At 40.3% G+C, this 21,204-nt stretch overlaps 1 protein-coding gene across 1 annotated transcript in view; it reads right to left on the reverse strand.

Annotated features, from left to right (window-relative positions):
• Positions 1-1,131: 1,131 nt before the first annotated feature.
• The window catches only part of Ndufs4 (NADH:ubiquinone oxidoreductase subunit S4), a 92,833-nt gene continuing 72,760 nt past the window's right edge, over positions 1,132-21,204 (reverse strand). The window contains exons 4-5 of the mRNA XM_021180357.1: positions 20,141-20,214; positions 1,132-1,354 (exon numbers count right to left, since the gene is read on the reverse strand). Coding sequence (XP_021036016.1) covers positions 1,251-1,354; positions 20,141-20,214 — 178 coding nt within the window. The 3' untranslated portion in view covers positions 1,132-1,250. The remainder of the gene's footprint in view (positions 1,355-20,140; positions 20,215-21,204) is intronic.

Consider the following 21,204-nt stretch of genomic DNA (forward strand, 5'->3'; position numbering starts at 1 on the left):
CTCTGTAGCTGCCATAAGCAACAAAGGACATGGGTTTGGAGCAGGCAACTCTAGTGTTACCGTCAGTACCTGGGACCACTGTTATCTTGAGCCCATTATTTAATCCTTTTTAAGTCTTAATTTGTATATCTTCTTTGCAAAGTGAAGGTGTTTATGCGGGTTAGTAGCCGTGGTTGTTTCTAAGAGCCCAGTGAGAGCATGGCTTCATGGGTGATCATTTAGGCCACACAGTTGCAGTAAAATGTGCTTATTTCTATTTTAAAAACATAACAGCAACACTAAAGGTCTCCAAACACTTGTTTTTATTTTGTATTGAATTTCTTTCCTAAGAATAAAAGATCTCCATTGGAAGTTCTCACAATCAGCAGATGCATAAGGCAGAACTGGTATGGACAACTGTAGAGAGAATATTTTATGTGTTGTAGGGATGCATCACCTGTCAATTAAAAAGCCTATGGCCTATAGGAAAAGGTGGACTAGAAGGTGGACATGTGGGAGGCAGAAAGAATTCTGGGATAGAGCCAGGCAAGGAAGATTCTCCCAGGAAGAGGTGAGGAAAGAGACATATGGTACCGAAGCACAAGTAATCAGCCACATGGCAGAATGTAGATTAGAATAAACGGGATGATTTAAGTTATGGTCTAGTCAGAGAAAAGCCTAGCAATGTGGCCAAGGTATTTGTAAATATATTTTGAGTCTGAGTCTTATTTTTGGGAGCATGGGACTGGGAAGAACAGGCTTAACCTGTACAGATAAATCCTTTTACGTTCATAAACACTGAGGAAATACAAATCTCCAGTCAGACAGGAAATCGTTGGCTATAAGGGAATTAAGTTGAGAGTCATTGGGTTGTAGAACAACCATGTCCTTATCTACCCACGACAAAAGAATTTCCCTGAGAGTGGTTTAGTAATGATGGCTTGCAGTTTATGCATGGTATGGACTTGAGTGGCTATAAAAAGCAACCAGAAACCACCTAGGCTGCAACTGATGCCAGGCGTTCACATTGGTAAATTCTAAGTGCTATGACTTCGTAGAGGAGTGAATGTCTCAAATCTGTCTACAGTGCAGGGAATTGTAATATGTTCAATGTAAGACATCAAAAACACTTAAAATAGAAACTGCCAAGTGTACCTGTAGTTTAAAGGTCACATTTATTAGGAGATTAAGAGGTGCATTATCCATGGACTATAAATAGTGCCCAGCTGACACTTCAGTCACAGTCAAGCAGAGATGTAGCCAGCTCCAACCTATTTTGTAGACACTCTTGTTCTTTTGTTCCAAGAAAAGTTGGCACCATAAGACTTGGACTTGGGTTTCGGAACCTTCTTCTCTTCCACATCATAGCTCCATCCTAGACGGAAACCAAAACCAAAACAAACCCCAGAGGAACAGCATTAATGAGGGTACTTAAGAAACACAGCAAGCAAGCAAGCAAGCAGAGGCTAACTTGTATAATTTCATGTTCATTTATCAACAGGAATAAATGTCAACACATCTGAAATATAAATTTAGTAATTTGTTTATCCTCAATCCTGTGTGTGAAAGTCCAAACACTGCCTGAAGATGAGATGTCATATTTCAAAGTGAAGGAGTAACCCATGATTTATTTTTCTACTTAAAATTTCTTGCTTAGTTACCAATGGTTATGTATTATATAGAACCAGATTTCCATACATTGCTTAATATGTGACATCTTTAACAGTACAAAGAACTCAATAATATAACTCACCTCGCTGCTCAAAGGTCTAGTGTCTGATCATCTGAAATACTACAGTTTTCCCCATTCTCCACCCCATCATTTCTCTTGAGATAAAAAATGATTTTCAGCCTTTATTTAATGGTTATGTGATTAGTCTGAATCATAACCAACTACACAAATATTGAGACCTGACTAAAAGACAGTTGGACACAAACATCTGGTGGGGTCCTGAGAGGTGCACTTACACTCTCAATTCCAGGAGATTGTAAGGCAAACCAAACTGAAAGCCTTTGGTCAAATGTTTTCTGAGTTTGTATCTTTTCTTCAAATGGCCTTTTGTATGTTTTATAACTTGGGAGACGGAACTTACTAGTAGAGCATTTCTGTTCTGAGTGCCCTTGAGTGGCCTCTAGTGTTTCGGGCACACTCCAATCAACACTCCTCCTTGGGCAGAAGTGTTATCCTCATGTTTTCTTAAGTTAAACAAGTCTTAGGACTCTAATTTTTCTTTATAAACTCCACTTTCCCACCATTCTTTTCATTCTTTTTCAAATAACTCATCTTCAAGCATGCTTCTAAATTGTGTAATTTTTTAAATTTAAATATTTTTACAAGACTTTAAAAAAATTCCTGACAATCATGTCTATGCCACAGTGCTCACTCGAGCATGTTACAACCATGGAGGAAGAACCAAGAAGTCTTCTAATGTGGATTCTAAGTCTTGTTGTGGCAGTCACTGGTTAGGTCACTCGAGAATTCTATGATACTCTTTTGCCAAATGGTAGATGAGAGCATGATTTCTCATCCCCTCCACCTGCCAAGACAGACTTTCCAGTTTAATAATGATGTCCTGAAAGGAAATGAAGACCTGCAAATACTATGGATTCTAACTGCTCACCTTCTATCAGAACCCAAGCACAGCTCTATTATCTGTTCTGGTTATAGACCTTCAAAATGCTGTCAGGGTCAGTGCCATGAGAGAAGAATAGACTATTTAGACACAGAAATGAAAAAACTGGTTTAGTTTTTCTCATGGGAACTCTAAGGTCGATTATATTTGCTATCAATGATTATAACAATGCAGAAGAGACCTGTAGTTTGGCTATGATCTCTCCAAATGCTCTCTACCATATTCACACATGATTATAAGGAGAAACCGTCTCCCCTCACATTTTCCTGTGGAAACCAGCTTTGTCCCTAAAGCTGAACAAACAACTGAACTTGTCTGACAGAGAGCAGTGGGGTTTTAAGATGGCTGATGGCAGTCACGGTAGACAATGAAAGTAAAGGACGACTATGTAACTTAGGATTTCCCATCACAGCTGCTCTGTTCTGGGACATTATTAAGGCAGAACTCATAACGAAAACAACCCTTGAGAAGATTTTGAACATGTACTCAGTGATGGGTAAATTATATGAATTACACATACTACACACACTCCTGCTTTTTTATTTCTCATCTGAAACTCCTAAAAAAGAATTGTCCATGAAATATAGAGCAACAAAATTTATTAGTAAAATATTCACAACATACAAATTTCTCCTTTTTCAACTTAAAGGTACAGTTTTTTCTTGTTTGTTTTTCTTCTTCTTTTTTTTCTAAACCAAATAATCCAAACTGTATCTGAGATGAAACAGTACACTGACTGTAGACTGACTGCTTATATAAAGCTAAGGTGCACGCTATGGCTATGGTCCCATATGTCGTCTTATTGAGTCATTCAAAATCAGGCCTTGTTTTTTCCAGCTGTGCAACATGAAGATCAAAGCAACTGAGTCCAAGGCAGCTGCCCAGGGATGGAGTAAGCTCCCGGGTCTGCCATCCCTTCCCACTGTGGAGTAGCCATATGGCACAGATTAGCCACAAATCCATCCAGCAGCACCTACATGATGAGAGGAGCTGACTTTGCTGTCTCACACAGTAGAACGCTTTCACAAAAGTATTTTGTAAGAGAAGTACATCTGGCAAATGCTTAGTAAGCTTAAAATGTGATCTTTAGTGTCTAATAATAAATTTCTTTTTCAAAAAGCAGGCCATCTTACTTTGTAAATCTTTACACTGTGGCTGGATTGCTCTATTTCCGACGCAATGACGGTCAGTCTTTTCACATATGCACATACATGTTCACATACACATACACGCATGCCCTTGAAAACAAGCTAGCTCACAATGGTTGGCTTATTATGCCTTTCATGTGAGATGAAAAGTCTATTGTTTTGATTTACAGAACCATTTCATTTATGCCTCTGTAACAGACACACAGACACATTCATTAGTTCTTTTACTGCTTATGGAAAAACTTCCTTCCTTACACTTGAGGTCCTGGGAAAGGCTCTTTTCCATTGATAACATAATCAAAAACTCTGACGTTACTTAGTGTGGAAGTGAACAGTTTAATACTTTGTGCTGGAACGCATAAACACCGCAGCATGTGACACAACAGGAAGAGCCTGCTCCCACCTCTAGGGATGAGAACAAGCAAGTCTTTGAGACACAAAGGGAGGCACATTGGCAGTTGTGGAAGATTTCGAGACGCTTCACCAGAGTGTAGTCTGGCATTGCCACACCTAACATTTAAAAAGAGGAAAGGCGGAGAGCTTGCCTGGAAGTTCACTTTAAACAACTCATTTTGAAATCATTTTAAGTATCTTAGATATTCTTTTAGAAAAGGTTATGGAAGTGACTAAGGTTGTGGATAAACTGGTGAACAATCCTTTCTTGGACTGTCAATAAGCAAACAAAGGCACACATAGCATTTGGAGATTGATTAGAATAACAAACACCCTACACCCACTAGAGCTTGGCACCTTGCAAAATACCATCACCCTCTGATGCAACAGTCAATGGTCTCTTTCAATTAATTTTTCAAACACTGTTCTGCCATACAGATTAGCATTATTCCCAAAACATTAATTGGAAGCATTCTCTTTAGAATTTGCCAAAAAGCAAACCAAGAAATCAACCAAGTGACTTTTGTGCTTCAAGAGTACAGTTGAAAATTGGTTTAGGAATTTAGAACACATTTCTTTTTAATTCCTTGAGAAGATATATATGCAAATATCTAAAATTCATGACCAGAAATTTTGTGGAAATTAATCTGGGGCAATGGACTATGCAGAGGAATTCCCACAGTCCTACTTAACTCATAAAATACTAGGAACCCCAGCAAACCATGACACAGCAAGAAGCCTACTTTAAGAAAAGTGGTTCCAGAGTTCTATAGACATCTAAGAAATAATCCCTCGTCCTTATTCTCATCCCCATGACCTGAACCGCCAAAACTCTCTCAACCAAGGGTTAGCAATAAGGAGCTAGATAGAACCCCCCTCGCCACCCTCAGCAGGCTGGGGTACAAGTAATACTCACCTGTGGACCCACTGACTTACACAAATTCATTTGTGGCCTCCAAATCTAAGCATCGGTCCTCATGCGATCACTTATAATGTGCACACAAGGGAAGCAGGCATTGAGTCTCCTCGTGACTGAGGTCAAGCAACACACCCTCCCTATCTTCTTGATTCAGCCCTCAGACTCCAGATAAGAGTCCTCTTCAAGGACTACTTACAGCCACAAATTTTATTTCTTGTGAGTGGTTTCACTGACTAACATACTTCCTGGGCGTGGTGCTAGAAGACTATGTTGAGACAAGATGTATGTTAGAGAAGCTTTGTGCAGGTATGAGTTAGCATGTTTATAAGATCACTGTAGATGAATCAATAAATTATTAAATAAAGTGTATTTAGAAGGAGTTACAAACAGATTAGTGTTATCAATTGATGAAAGGATCTGACCAGAGGCTTGAATGAACTCGCCTCCTTTTTCCTAGAACAAGTGTTCAGTGTTTGCTACTTCAGAGTTCTGCTGTCAGAGAACATGACTATTACCCATAAAGTGGATGGCCACAGTGACAGGCACATAATTCTGTCCTATCCCCCACCTACTCACCTTATTCTAGAGATAACAATTTTGTCTCTATTTGAAATTTATCTCAATGTCTCTTTACCCCACGTAAGTTCATGATGTCTTTATTAGGACTAAAAAACAAAACCACGCACCCCTAAAGGGCAAATCCCACTGACATGGTCCAAAATGACAAGCTTGGCTCAGCTCATACGGGACTATAGGACTGCAACTTTCAGCACTCCTCAGGACTCTGGGGTGGGTGGGGGTGGGGGTTGTTTCTGTGGTCAGGAAGAGCCACTTCCCTATCCCCTCCTCTAACTGAAGAGACATCTGGTTCTCTATTGAGTTTTCCTATGGTGCATACCAAAGGCAATGCTAGCCTCAGGACCCCTCAGATCCCTTTTCACATGTTCTTGTTATGCATATCAAAGCACATGCTAGCCTCCTGGCCCTTCTCGCTGCCCCCCTCCCTCTACCCTCAGGCTGTTCCAGATTACAGCTCACTTCTCACTCTATAATATATAAGGTCCCCCCACTTATTCTCTCTCATTATTCTCTGCTATTCTTCTCCTCACAGAAAGCCCTGGACATGACCAGTCTGTATTTTCTCACTGATGTGGACTCTTACAGGTGCCCCTGGATATGTTCTCTCTCTTATCCACAATAAAATCCTTCCTCCTGACCTGAAGTAGCCATTTTGGTAGTGTCTTTACTGTGCCTCTGCTTAGACTCTTGGCTTGTTTTCTGTGCTGAGTATAACATCTGCCTGGCTTCTTTGTATCCCATGTAAAATAAATTCTTTAATATATGTGTTCATTTTAGTTAGAAGCCAAATACGAGAGAGCCAGGGACTACAGATTAAGTCTACTAAAAATTTAAGTTCCAGTTTGCTAACTGTTAAGTTTTACAGCAAGAGAACAAAGTTTTAAATTGAGTCACTTTGAAAATACATTGGTGGGAACATTAGGTAGGCAGGTTAAAACAAGGGCTCTCCCTAGTTACTTAGACCTCAGATGCTGACTGTTCTGTTAATGTATTTAACAAGGTTAAGTCATAAGATGGACAAGTACTGTTTTAACCCCCTTGTTAAGGGAACCCTGCGAGCTGGAATTAGGCCCTGAGCTCTGCTCTTTACCCCATCACTGATACTTTTCCATCCGTATGATCTCTTTCATTCACACTATACACAACGACAGAAAGGAAGGCTTTTCTGCATCATGCTAGTGATGCTAGTGGAGCTGGTCATGTAGAATTTATAACCTCTGTTCTAAATTTTCAGAGATAAATTCATAAACATGAAATTGTGAAGCTTTATTAGCTGATATGAATGATTATCTTCATTTATTAGGATCATTAAATGGGCAAGTCTAAGAGCAAGTCACAAAATCTGTGGCAAACTTAAAATTAGAAAAGTGGAGTTCCTGAGCACAGGCACACACGTCTTTGGTAGGGATGCACACCTATCCGTAGTTGGTGAATCTGCTGGATGTCTTATAAAGACTTCCAAAATGGTAAAAAAACTTTTAGTCTATTTGAATGTGTTCTTTCACAAGATACACAAATTAACCAATCAAATAAGCCAGCATTACTTCAAATTAATGTTTATAGTTATGAGAATGCAAAAGCGTCTTTTAACTGGGATGATTATTCCCTCCAGTCATTTTATTTAAAAAGAAGTTATCCAAGATTATTATTAAAACCTTAAGTGGCAGGCTTGCCACCAAGCCTATTGACCTATTGAGTACTTGAGATGGTCCCTGAAATACTTATGTCGGAAGGAGCAAACCAATTCTTTCAAGTTATTCTCTGACCTACACACACACACTCACACACACACAGGCCTTCAAACTCAAATGACATTAATGGATATCTAGATTTTTACTAAGTGAGGTGGCTTACTGAGCTATTAATTATGACAAGGTTGAGAGAACATTAACCCAAATATGACATTTGAGTATTAATAATGAAAGAGCGATAGCAGAAAGGCTAGTCTGATTTCTGGCTCTTGTCTTCTGAAGCTATAGAAGAACTGTCTATCCTTCTTTTAAAATAGAATACAAGACCCCCATGGGTCCTACATCCAGAAAAAAAGAAATGCCATGGAGTAGCAGACAGAACAAACTGAGAATTCCTAAGTCACACCATTCTCTGTCCAATCATGACTCAGTACAAATATGGATCATTTCATCAAATTTAGCCCTTTTGGGGTGGGATAGTCACATCTATCCCAGGATGCTGTTAAATTCATCACATACCAGGATGACCATGAGCTTTTGATCCTCCTGCCTCAACCTCCCAAGTGCTGGGAACACAGGGGCGAGCCACCACATTCAGTTCACAATTGCCTACTTGTCCTTTGTGATTTCATAATCAAAGCAACTCTAGTGAAAAGATAATTGATGCAATAATGAGAAAGGTTAAACTTTTTATGTAAACAATGAAAAAACTTTGTGAGCAACATGATAGGGAGTGACTTATTTATCAAGAGGAAAGAGAATATGTCATGAAGTAAAGACTGAAATACAGAAATTTGGCTTCCTTGGGTTACGGCATATGAAAACATTAAGTCTGAGGGAAAAAAAAAAACTCTATAAAACGTGTAGAAATCTTAGCAAAGTTTGCTTCATGTTGCTGGGCTCAGGTCCTAAGTTACTGCTTTCATGTATAATATACAGGCTATCTTTCTAGTACCCGACTTCCTTCCGTGGCACACATTCTGGTTTATCACAATGGCTTAAAAAGCTTTTTGCTGACTTCAAGTTCTTGGTCACTAGTGTAAGAGTTGAGGCTTTACAGTTCTGCTAGCCTCTCCACTAATTTTTTATGTACTTTGACTTTGAAATGAGCAGCCAATTTTTACTTTTTAGGCAACTATGATCATATTCGAAGCTTACCTGTTGCTTGGGTTATCACTTTTTTTGGTGCTGGATAGCAAACCCAGGGTTTTTCTATGCTTGGGTATGTGCTGCTATAGCTAAGCTACAATTCTTGACCTTCAACTTTTATTTTTGCCATTCCAAAATGAAATCCTAAACAAAACCAAAACACACAACTTTCAGGCTCCACAGGTGAGCTCATTTAAAGTCAGAATCTTTCCCAACAAAAAGGGAAGTCTGAAATACCTACATTCATTTGGCATGTAACTCCTTGAAAAGCTGCTTTGGAAGAGATGTTAAGTCAAGAGCTGCTTAGCCACTGATTTAAATTGATGGATAAAAAGGTTATCAAAACAAGCAAGTCTGTTGTATTCCAGTCTAGGAGGAATGATTGGGTTCATTTTCTCTGCCAATGAAGAATTAAAAGGCAGAAAAATCTCAAGCTCAACAGGTAACAGGAAGGAAATCTTAGACAGAGCAGACAGAACCAGCAAATGAAGATGGGTGTTTATGGGGTGAGGACAGGCGCACTCGCAGCAGACTCTCCCAAAGGGGGGCATTTGGGTGGTGGGTTTGGGAAGCCAAAAATCAAATCTCTTTTCCAGGGCTGGGGTTTTAAATATCTGAAGAGGTCTTCTCCCCACCCCTAAGCTAGGGTTGGCTGGTTTGAAGACAGACAGATTCGTTGATTGGCCTACAACTGTTGTGTAACTTGTCCTGATCTGACCTCTAACTTGTTGGGCCAGTCCACTATCAGGATTGCTGGCAGGAGAGAAGCAGAAAAACCTCCAAGGCCTTTGCTTTAAGATTCCAGGCTTCTGTTAAGTCAGGAGGATGAGGAAGAAGCCAGCCATCTTGGAAGTTCACTATCTTTTCTACCTGAGCATGGCTCCTCTCCTTATCTGCTTGCCTCCCAGGGGTTGTCTTCTTCCTAGTCCCTCAACTGCATAAAACATTAAGTTCCTGGGGATTTGTTAAGTGGCCACCAGCTCCATTTCTATCTATCAAAGTCTTTGTTCTGCTTTGCTTAACAGCAGAAAACTTAAAAAAAAAAAAATCACTCCTTAGTTTAGATTTCATTATCTTCTAGGTCAACCAACATTACTTTGGAAACCTACAGTCATTTCTCTGACACCAAACTTGCTGCATTCCTTCACTTGCTGTCCTTCTGTAACTGCAGTGCTTCCGATACCCTTGTCTCTACCCAGAGGTTCCTGGAGCAGGGAGACCCTGCCCTGTAGTGCAGGGCTTCAACTGAAGGAAAGGCGCTTACAGACCACTTCCTTCCACCTGCTCCCTCCCCTCCCTGCCCAAAACGCAGGACACAGAGCGTAGTTGTTGGTCATAGTGTTGCACACATGTAATTCAAGCACATACATGCCTGAGACAGGAGGATCATTGTGAGTTCCATTATAACCCAGGCTATAAAAAAGTTTTAAGCCATCCTGTGCTACATAAGACCCCATCTCAAACAAAAACAAAACAAAGAATAAAACAAAAGAAAAACCTGTAACAGTTTTCCCCCTTAAGTGTAATCTGCCTTGACTTTTGACTTCCTTCTGCTGGGTGAACAAAAGCTCATGTAATCGCTTCTCTAATGAAAATATTCTGTGGAGCATCCTGAATCCCTGTCACCCACACTCCACTCAGGATAAAGTTCCCTCTTAATTCCCTGTTTCTTCCTGCTTCCATCTCTATCTTCAAAGGTAGGTTTGCTCCACCTACAGACCCACCATGAACACAAAGCATTTCACAGCTTGTTTGGTTCTCTTACTCCAGAGGGAAACCTTCCTTCATTTTGAGAATTTCAAAGACTTTTACAGCTAACAACAATGGGGAAAACACAGGGGGGTAAAATGCCATACCAGAGAAAAGTCAGAAAGTTCCAAATCAGATCAAACGAGAGAGAGAGAGAAAAGCCAATTCTGGTTTTGATTAGCATGTAAATGGTAGTAGATTTTAGGCCAGAGCCATCCCAGTTTTCCACAGCTGTCTCCCACTTCCTCACTCCATGAGGTAGCTTCATCCTCCTGCCTAGCTTTCACTTAGCACAAGGAGAGACAAAAGCCACTTGGGTGAGAAAGGTTGGTCTTTGTAGCCCACAAAGAGCTGAAGGAAGGTTTATCTGCATTTCAGAGAAGGCCTCAGCCTCTTCCCCAACTTGTAGAGTTCCTTTGGGACACACGCAGAGCTAGAGGTAGAGAGGATGTGGCAGTAAAGCCAAAAGACAATGGGGGGGGGGGGGAATCTTTGTATTTTCTCCACTTTGATTGTAAATTTTGGGATTAGGAGAGTTGGAGGTGTTGGAGGTGTGAAGGATGAGCAGCGGGCAGAGGGGGATGAGTAAGTGCCATTCAGCCCTCACTTCTCAACTGTCCAAATGTAGGGAGCCAGCCTTCCAGTACAAGTGAGGCATGGCAGAAGAGGAGAGGTGACACCTTAGGAGTTAGCAACTGGATGAAGGAAGGAAACTTCTTTTAGTGTCAGGAGAGAGCATTCTGAGGGAAAAAACAAAGACCTGTATACTACTTTTGTTTGGTTAAATTAATATAGGCAATTTCTCCTTGTTTCTCATATACATTCTAAAATATAGGCTGGTGAAAGATTTAGAATATAGATACAATATATATCCTATGTACTGCTAATGACTGTGCTGTCCAGTGGAAATGTATAAAACATATTTCATTTTTTAGTAGTTATACTAAATAAATGAATGAAAAATTAGTTTGAATCATCTACTTAGCCCAAAGGATTTAAAATATTAATACATAATAAAACTTATTAATAGTCTTTCCAAATTAAATATCTGAAATCTTGAGAGTATTTTAAATTAATAGGACAGCTTAATTCTAAGCAGGATACTGAGAGTGGTGTTCACTTCCATACGTTCAGTATGGATCAGAATAATTTTCAAGTCCTACCACTGTGTCACAAACAGTGCTGTACTTGCACTTTAAAGACATGGGCTCCACAGACTAGGGATGCCATGACAGACCTCAGGTTTTCTCCTAAACTTCTTTACATTTCAAAACACAAAGTAAAGGTTTTAGAACAAGGATCACATACAGTTTGGAAACAATGCCAATATTATGAAAGGATTTTTAAGAATGCTGCAATATATTTCAACCTTGAAGTATACTGCAGAAAACTTCAGAATCTAGACTTCAAGGAGATTGGCCTTAAAACTTCAGGATCAACTCCACATTTTTTTTGACAGAAAAGCATTTGCAGTCTGTAGGGAACTTTACAAACACTGAAATGTATGTGTTGTGGCTCTGAAAGAGGTATCTTCAAGACTGGTTCTTCGGTCTGCCAAGTACTTAAGCCAAAGGAGCAATCTTAGAGCCAAGGCCTCTCTGGCCTTCTCCCACCTTCCTGTTTCTGGCCCTTCCTTCCCCAAGGGAGCTTTTTCTGATTCTCTGTATCTGATGGTTATGGTGTGAACTTACTTGTCCCCCAAAGGCTCCAGTGAAGGCCTGGTCCCAGAGGGGCGGCACCACTGGGAGGAGCAGGATCTAATGGAGGAAGCTGTGTGGCTGGTAGCTTCCTTCTCTGCTCTCTGCTTGAGGCACTGCCAGGTCAAGTCAAAAGCTGCCTCCACAAAGCTCTCTCCTGACAAGACGCTCTTCCCCAAAGCAAGGGTCCATGCAACTGCGACCGGATCTCCTCAAACAAGAAGCCAGAGTAAAATCTATTCTACTGTGGATGGGAACAGGGCACAGAAACTCACTAGGCAGCTCAAGGTGAAAAGACCACAAAGAAAAGTGTCCAGTTTCTTTCTTGGCTAAATGTCTGAAATGTCCTTGAGTGTGTGGGCAGTCTAGTCCTTGCTATAGGCTGGAAGATGCCAGGAGTGGGGTCTGGTATTTCCTTATCTTTTTTTCCCCTAAGACAGAGTATCCCATTCCTGGAAACCATCCTGAAGACATGGCAGAAACTATGACACACCAGCACCTGGAAGGACCTGGACTCATCATCTCATGTACCTCCCCCCAGCCTGCACACACACACACACACACACACACACACACACACCATTGGAAAGCCTTATGAACTTCAAGGCAGTAAGCTCTGGCCTTAAGCTTCCCACCTATAAATCTATACTATACTTCTTAAACTCACCCTCGGTGGTCCCAAAGTTCATTCTTTAAATTTATAAGATTAAAGCCACTGGCTTGGGGCAGTTTCGGTAGTGGGTGGTGGACAAGTTCCTAGACCTCGGCTCCCTATGAAAGGCTCCATCATTTTTAAATATACTCCAAATGTTCTCTCTTTCTGTCTGTCTCTCTCTCTTTCATTTCCTCTGTGTGTGTGTGTGTGTGTGTGTGTTTGAGACAGGTTTCTACACAGCCCTGGCTGTCCTGGAACTCACTTTGTAGACCAGACTGTCTTCAAACTCACAGAGACCTGCCTGCCTCTGCCTCCCAACGGTAGGGACTAAAGGCATGCATCACCACTGCCTGGCCCTGTATCACTTTTAATTTGGTTAAGTTAGGTATTTTGGAATAGCAACAAAAAGCTACCCAACAGACCAGGTGCTCATAAAATAGAATGCAGCTGTCAAACAACTTTTCATCACAGGAGAAGGCAGTTAGAGATCAGCTGCTCACTTTGCTCAGAGTGGCCCTGGCAGGTTAGCATTAATTGTTCTAAAGGATGCTACCTGAAAGCTTACAACAATCTGGACCAGTGAGATGGCTCAGCAGGTAAGGATGCTTGCCAAAAAGTATGCCAACCCTAGTGCCATCTCCAGCATCCACACAGTGGAAGGAGAAAACTGACCCCATGCTGTCCTCTCACCTCCATACCCACATCAGCACATCACACGTATGCACACAAAGACGCGTTAACACTCAGAGTAAGATAGTCTTTGTTCACCATGAATTTCCTTCCCTCATGTTTATATAAGCGGTCCCTAGCTCCAAGCGCACACTTTTGTTCCTTTATACATCTTACGAAATGAAATCCTCTAACTTGCCTTTCAATAGTCTCATATTTATTTTTCCAATTACTCACTTTAAGAGGAAGAGAAATCCCCTTTACTTGTAATTAAGAAACTGAGCTGGAGAGATGGCTCAGTGAGTAAAGTTGCTCTTCTAAAGGACCCAGGTACAACTCCCAGGCCCCACATGGTGGCTCATAACCATCTTTATTAACCCCGGTAGCAGGACCTCCAAGAGCACATGACACATACTTGGTGTACAAACATACATGTAGACAAAGCATCTTACACATTTAATAAATAATTTAAGAACATAAGAAATTGGTAGTCACTTTTCTATAGTTTCTTTTCCTTTAAATTTCTAATCTGAAAAATTTAACAGTTCTATTGTAAGACACAAGCAACAGCAAATTGAAATGACATAGAAAAGTTTAAATGATATGGAAAATAATTTACAAATTAACATATTTTCTGGAAAGTAAGTGAATTGGAAGATAATTCACTAATAATATTAATTTAAATTCACCAATTATGTATTGAACACATTAAAGATAAAGATGAATAAATTTTGTTTTTCTGGTAGGTGCTTAGAACTTAGCATCAGAACTACTACGCCTTACATAATGACTTAACCCTAGAGCATGGCAAGAGCTATAAGGGCAAAGTCATTGTAAGAGGTCAAAGGACATGGCAGTAACCAACAGTTGTCTAATTGGACTTCAGGGAACTCATGTCTGGTGCTGCAAACCTAGTCAACTACTCAAGGCTAGTGAAGTCATGGATCTTGGAGAAGGCCTACAACTAACACTTTACTAAACTAGCATAATCTCTAACTACTCTCTCATCTCTAACTACTCTCTCAGGACTGATCCGATCCTCGCAGACCAGTGTAGTTCTCATCCTGCAGCACGGGAACACCTCTTTGTGATAGGTGGGGACCATTATAGAAAACCACAACTCATCAAAATGCAGAGAACAAATGGTGCCTAGTCCCAACTCATCCTACAATACAAGGTTCGCACCTAGTTTCCAGGAAAGAGGCCACAGAAAAGCTTTCAGAGTCAGAGAAGCAGGATGCCTGTAGTGTAATTGTATCTCCTAATAATTCGAGGGAAGCCATACCTATGAAATCTCAAGGAAAATCAGGAGAATGAATGACCCTGACAAACACTGACATGAAAGGGGGAAATCTTACCAAGCCCTAGCCTTAGATAAAGAACTCTAGACATCTAAGGGATGTTGAGAGCAGGAGAAAGAGTCTTCCACAGGGAAGAGTTCCCTAATTAGTTATTCAATACCAAGGGTCAGTTCTGAAAGCATTTACATACAAGAAACATTATGTGGACTTGCATGTATGCATATTTACATATATAGATACAATTGTTAGAGAAAAAGATGAGAGGCCATGTATTCGACAGAGGGAGAAGAAGGTATACACAGGAGGATTGAAGGAAGCAAAGTAGAAAATAATGCAATTATCTTTTAATTTCTAAAGCAAAGAAACAAAAAAACCTTTTAAAAGTTAGAAGGAAAAGAGCTTTCCCAGTGGGAGTGGGAAATGGATCAAAGACGACAGGGAAAAGGCCAGGTCTGGAGCAGAGCGCAGTGAGGGGTGAGTGGAGTCCCTGAGTGTGATCTTCTACACCAAAACTCCGTAACTAACTAGGGTCAGTTAGCACTGTCTGCCATGGGCAAGGAGTAAACTAACTAGAGGTCAGTTAGCACTGTCTGCCATGGGCAAGGAGTAATTGTTTTTAGGCCTTCAGGCCCACATGGTCACTAGTCCAACAACTCAATCGACTAGATAAGCCAGCACGGCCTATATATAAATGAGTGTGACTTAAATTCACTTTTACTTATTTTATGTATATGTGTGTTTGTGTGCCATACCTGTATGTGTCAGAAGGCGACCTGGGGAAGTGAGTGCTTTCCTTCTACTATGCCATCCCAGGGATTAACTCAGGTTATCCGTGCTCTCCTTGGCTGAGCCACCTCACTAGCCCATGACGTTTTAAATAAATAAAATTTGTTCAAGTTGTTAATACATGACCTTGCTACTTAATGTTATTTAATGCCTCTACACCTTAGTTTCCTTGAGTGGTAAATACGGATAATGACTGTTCACGCTTCCTGGGGTTCTAGTTATTTATTCTAAATTTTAACCTTTGTTATGAGGACATTTGTTGCCTAAGCGCTCCAAAAAAAAAAAGGGGGGGGGGAAGTAAGCACATTGGAGAGTTTTACTCCTCACTGAACTAATTCTGTACAAATAACTTATGCAAGGAAATGACAATCAGGACTTTCCTTTTTGAAAATCAACATTTAGATATCAGGGAAATGGAAAAACTAAAAAAAAAAGGTACATTGTTTGCAGACTATTCTGAGTATATAAATTATCTTTTTGTTTTGTGACAGTTTTACCTTGGCCTCTGACTTCTGGCACTACTTAAAAGTACACATATACTACTCATATACAGGGAGCCATTGAGTTTCCTTTCAATATAGTCACCTTTACCAACACAAACACATTTCCCTGCAGAGAAAACAATGAGGTCATGGGGTGGTCCCACCCAACCCACCTTCTCATTCAAAGATGAAAAACAATGTGCACTAAAGACCAAGTATAGTGACGCATTATTGTCTAAGCTAACCTGGGTGGCAAGGCAATGTTGAAGGACTTGGTAGTTGCTAACCTCTTAATCTAGCAGTTTTTATGCATCAATGCTTTGGGACTTTTCCTTCCTTTTCTTCTCTTTTCCTTTCTCCTCTTCTCTCCTCTCCTCCTCCCACCCTCTGTCTGTCTGTCTGTCTGTCTGTTTTGAGATAGGGCCTCATATAGCTGAAGATACCCTTGAACTTCTTCTAATCTTCCTGCCCCAAGCCTCCCATGAACAGGGATCAAATGCATATGACAGACAGCCCATCTGCTTGACGCATTCCCATGTTCTACTTCTGGTAATTTAGATATTGGTTCACCTAACTTTTCATAACATTAGCTCCCAATAAAATGATGTTAGATATGGGGGAAAGGAAGGCTTAAAAATTTATATGTCCCTTACAATAGTCTGAAAGAAGTAAATCATAATGGAGAAGGCTGCTGGGGAGTCTGAGAAAGATCGTTCAAGCTATGAGGATTCTGTAGCCCTCCAAGCCATTTCTTTAGACCCTGTATGATGGTTAGAATAAAAATGGCCGCCATAGGCTCATGTATTCGAATGCTTAGTCAGAGAAACCGTATCAGGATTAGGAGGTATGGTCTTCTTGGAGGAAGTGAGTCACTGGGGTGGGACTTTGTGAGGTTTCCAAAGCGCAGCTCAGGCAGTCTCTCTCTGCCTGCACATCAGGATGTGACTCTCTCTAAGGTACTCCTCCAACACCGCCTGTTGCCATGCTCCTGCCAGATAGTAATAGACTGAACCTCTGAAACTGTAAGCACCCACTTATATGCTTTCTTTCATAAATGTTGCATTGATCAGCAACTGTGAAGGTGTCCTCCACAGCAGTAGAGCAGTGGCTAAAATCCTTTGCTTCTAGTATATCTGAAGACGTAGGACCTACCTACGTGAAAGTTACAGAAAGCTAGGTATTCAAGAACCACAGCAGATCACAGTACCCCATGAACATGAAGCATGACATCACTCTAGAATTCGGTGTAGCTTTCAATTCTTGAGACTAAAGAGTCCTTAACTTCCCTGGGTACAGGGTATAAGTATGTATGCGTCAGGCTTTGTGAAGGTGCTGGGAGAAGCAGTGACTCAGTTCTGCAGTGCTACAGACTAAGAATGTCAATCCACCCTGAGTGGGGTTTTCTAAGTTCCTGCCTGCTGAGTTTTCTCAAGTTACACTTCCTACTGACTGTGACTAACCAACTTTCTTTCCTGGGGAGGTAAATCAAATTAGAAAATCAACTGATTTCAATAGCAGCAGTGTCTACTTCACACCTGCAATTCACATGGCAACTGTAGTCATATATGCCTTGTGACCACTCAGAGAAGGACTAGCCAGGGATTTAACAGTTTAATTAGATTTCCTGTTATTGAACTCATGATACAAACCCCAGATGAGTAATTTGCAAGGTGTGAGACATGAAGTACGGAAGGCTGAAAGGCTGAAAAACATTAATAGGGCTGCTTAATTAAAGTGTAGGAATATTTTACAATGCTATCTTGAATTAAAGTAGTAATATGGCTATGCAGTCAACAATTTCATATGTAAGGAATTTAGAACTTGGCCAAAAAGTGTCCAAGGAAAGTACACTTAAACCTTTTGAAGAAAAGCCTTTGGTCTATTACCAACAAGATATATTTATGTACTTTCATGCATGCTGTGTCAGATCCAATTTAATCACTTTGCTTTTTATTAACTCATTTAATCCGCACAGCAGCTCTCATTTTACATATGGACACAGAAATATCATACAAAGTCATGGTGACCAGCCACGGTTTCAAATACCGTTGGTCTGGCTTTAAACCCAGGGTATGCTCGGCATATGCTCTGCTATTAGCCTGTTTACCCCCAGAACCGACTTTAGATCATAGGCTCTGTGGTACTAAATGAGGAAGTACAACAAATATTCTAGAAAACATCTAAGGTGCTTTCACATTCTTACATCAAGTGGAGGAGATAACATTAATTTCTCACATATACTACCTTACACTAACAATGTAGTTAAGGTATTATTTCATTCCTAGATAACATACAATGAAACCTAGCTGTATTAAAATTTCTGTATTAAAGTCAGGAGATTTCACGGCACATTGTCAAGCTATTCCCTTTAAATTTAACTGTTCCATCTGTGGAGGGAGAAGAAGCTCAGGAAACTGAGGAAACGTAGCATGCTCAGACAATTGTAAGACTCCCAGGCTTAAAAATTTATATGTTGAGGTTGTATAAGCAGTGAACAGTTACTGGGGAAAGGAGACTGTGTAGTGGGGCTGCCTACAAAGCAAGCAGTCAGCATCAAGGAACTAGCTTTTGTGGGACATCCCCCGGGATGGTTGGCTGTTTAATAGTAGCTAACTTGGAGCTATCACTGGTCCACCAGGTAGACCGACTCGGGTGCAACAGCTTCTTTGGTCTGTTGTTGGTTGGTGCCTTACCTGGGAGATACCCACTGGCTTACATATCTCCCAGGAAAAGTCACACAAACACATGTATTGTCAAACATAATGATTTGGGTAAAACTACACAGTAGTATATTTTAAGTACAAGAGACACAAACTGCAAAGATGCAAAGCAGCAGGTGAGATCAGAGACAATCACTACCAATTACCGGTAGTTCAGGTCAACACTGGATAGTCTCATTTCATACATACTATATTAAAGTTTTACGTGAATTGCTTGCATTCATATATAGAGAGAGATATATCTGGATACCACATGTATAAGTCGCAGACAGCTGTGAGCTACCATGCATATGCTCGGAACTGAACCTCGGTTCTCTGGAGCAGCAGACAGCATCCCTAACAACTAAGCCATTTCTTCAGCCGCTGATAAGCTCTCTTAACCGTGAAAATGAAATTAAACACATAATTTCAAAAATGGATATACACTGCTCTGGCCCCAATGCCTCCTTTCCACTACAGTATATTAGCTTAATAGCAGGAAATGATTTTTAAAGAACTTTTAATTTTGTTTATAGCAAGATCACCATAAACTACTTTTCGAAAAGCTTCTACATGTTCTTATGCTGCATAAATGTAACATACGACTGAAATTATGTTTGGTATTAGAGCTGTCACATCTGCTAAAGGAGCAAATGTAGACATTTAAGCTTAAAGGGAAGTCTAGGATGCATTTGGTAGTAACTACCTTCAAGTAACTAACAGGCTATTAGGTAGAATAATGGGCATTAGATTTTTAGATCAAAACAAGAAAGAACTGTACAGTGAGATGTTAAAGCTGAAACAGACTGCCACCTCATAATGTATGCAATTAGATTTTAAGTGACTAAGTATTAGGAATTTTTGCAGAAAGATTCAGAAACCAGGTATGTGTGAGCCTCTGTCTCTATTTCAAGTTTGGTCTTTGATGTGACATTGGTCATTCCATTTTATAGTTTGTGATCGGGACAGGGAGAAACTTTGACGTGGAGAAAAACAAACAAGCCTAAAAACTACTGTATTAGATACATAAAGATTTTTTCAGGTCAAATTCCATACTTAACCGTTTAAAAATGTTTTCTTTACGTGTATTTACTGTGCGTTCACATGTGCACTGCAGCACTCAGGCAGAGGTCAAAGGACAACGTGTGGGTGTTAGTTCTTTCTATCAAACAAACTGGCTTGGTGTGGCCAGCTAAGTATCTGTCCAAATTTCATACTTTTAAGTAATTTTCAGGTTAAGAATACAAAATCTTGGCTGGGTGGTGGTGGCACACGCCTTTAATCCCAGCAGTTGGGAGGCAGAGGCAGGCGGATTTCTGTGTTCAAGGACAGCCTGGTCTACAGAGTGAGTTCCAGGATAGCCAGGGCTACACAGAGAAACCCTGTCTCGAAAAACCAAAAAAACAAAAAACAAAACAACAACAACAAAACCTAACCAAACCAAAAAATAATACAAAATCTTATCTTGATGTAGGAAGAAGGAAGGGAGGGAGGGACAGAGGGAGGAAGGGGAGAAGGGAAGGAAGAAGGTAGGGAAGGAAGAAATGAAGGAAGAGAGTGAGGGAAGAAAGGAGGGAGGGGAGGAGGGGCAGGCAGGTGGCTGAGTCATACCGTTTTTTTCTGCAAAGGCAATTGCATCTTCTTTGGCACTGAAGGTTAGAACCATGTTGGAGAGGGGATCAGCGCTACAAGAAAGAATTCCCATGATTTAATATGAAGAAAATCAATGTCTTAAATACAATGCTTAGAAAAAACGGTTGCTATACTATCAAGCAAATTATAACAGATTTATTTTATCTGTAATAATCTCTGAAAAGAAATGATAAGATAAAGCTCTGAATTACAAAAATCCAGAAGAGTCCCAAAGTGACTTTTCCCTACCAGGAAATGACTGAGCAGTAGAACTGACAGCGCAGACACCAGTTTATAATCAGCTCACGTAAGGTTTTCAACTTTATGGTGGTGATGAAGCAATGTGCACTCAAAACAGTTTTTCTTTTAAAAACATCTTAGTGTGTATATGTCTTTGTGTTATGTGTGTATATATGTGTGTTTTGTGTGTATATGTGTTTGTGTGTGTGTATACATGTAGAAATTTAGTAGAACTGATGAATCTTATAAATCCAATGTTGTGCAAAAACACCAGTCACAAAACACATGAAGGATTCTAAGATATATATATCATTCTACCTGCACATATGCCTACATGCCAGAAGAGGGCACCAGATCTCATTATAGATGGTTATAAGCCACCATGTTGTTGCTGGGAACTACACTCAGGACCTCTGAGCCATCTCTCCAGCCCCCAAAGATTTCTCTTTCATAAATTAAAAAATTGGGCAAAACACTTCTTAAGATATTGGAATGTTGTTTCTCAATGTGGTTATATAATACATATCTATTTTTTTATTTTAAAGAGCTATTTTTGTTCACGTTTAGAATTTATAAATATATAGAAATTAAGCTGTCACAAATGTCTGGAAACTCCTAACATGTTTTTCTTGTTCCATTACATGTTTAGTAGTTTTCTTTTTTTTTCTTTTATATACATTTCAAATGCTATCCCGAAAGTTCCCTATACCCCATCCCCTGCCCTGCTCCCCTACCCACCCACTCCCACTTCTTGGCCCTGGCATTCCCCTGTACTGGGCATATAAAGTTTGCAATACCAAGGA

The sequence above is a fragment of the Mus caroli genome, chromosome 13 (assembly GCF_900094665.2).
Source record: "Mus caroli chromosome 13, CAROLI_EIJ_v1.1, whole genome shotgun sequence".
In the NCBI taxonomy this organism is placed as follows: Eukaryota; Metazoa; Chordata; class Mammalia; order Rodentia; family Muridae; genus Mus; species Mus caroli.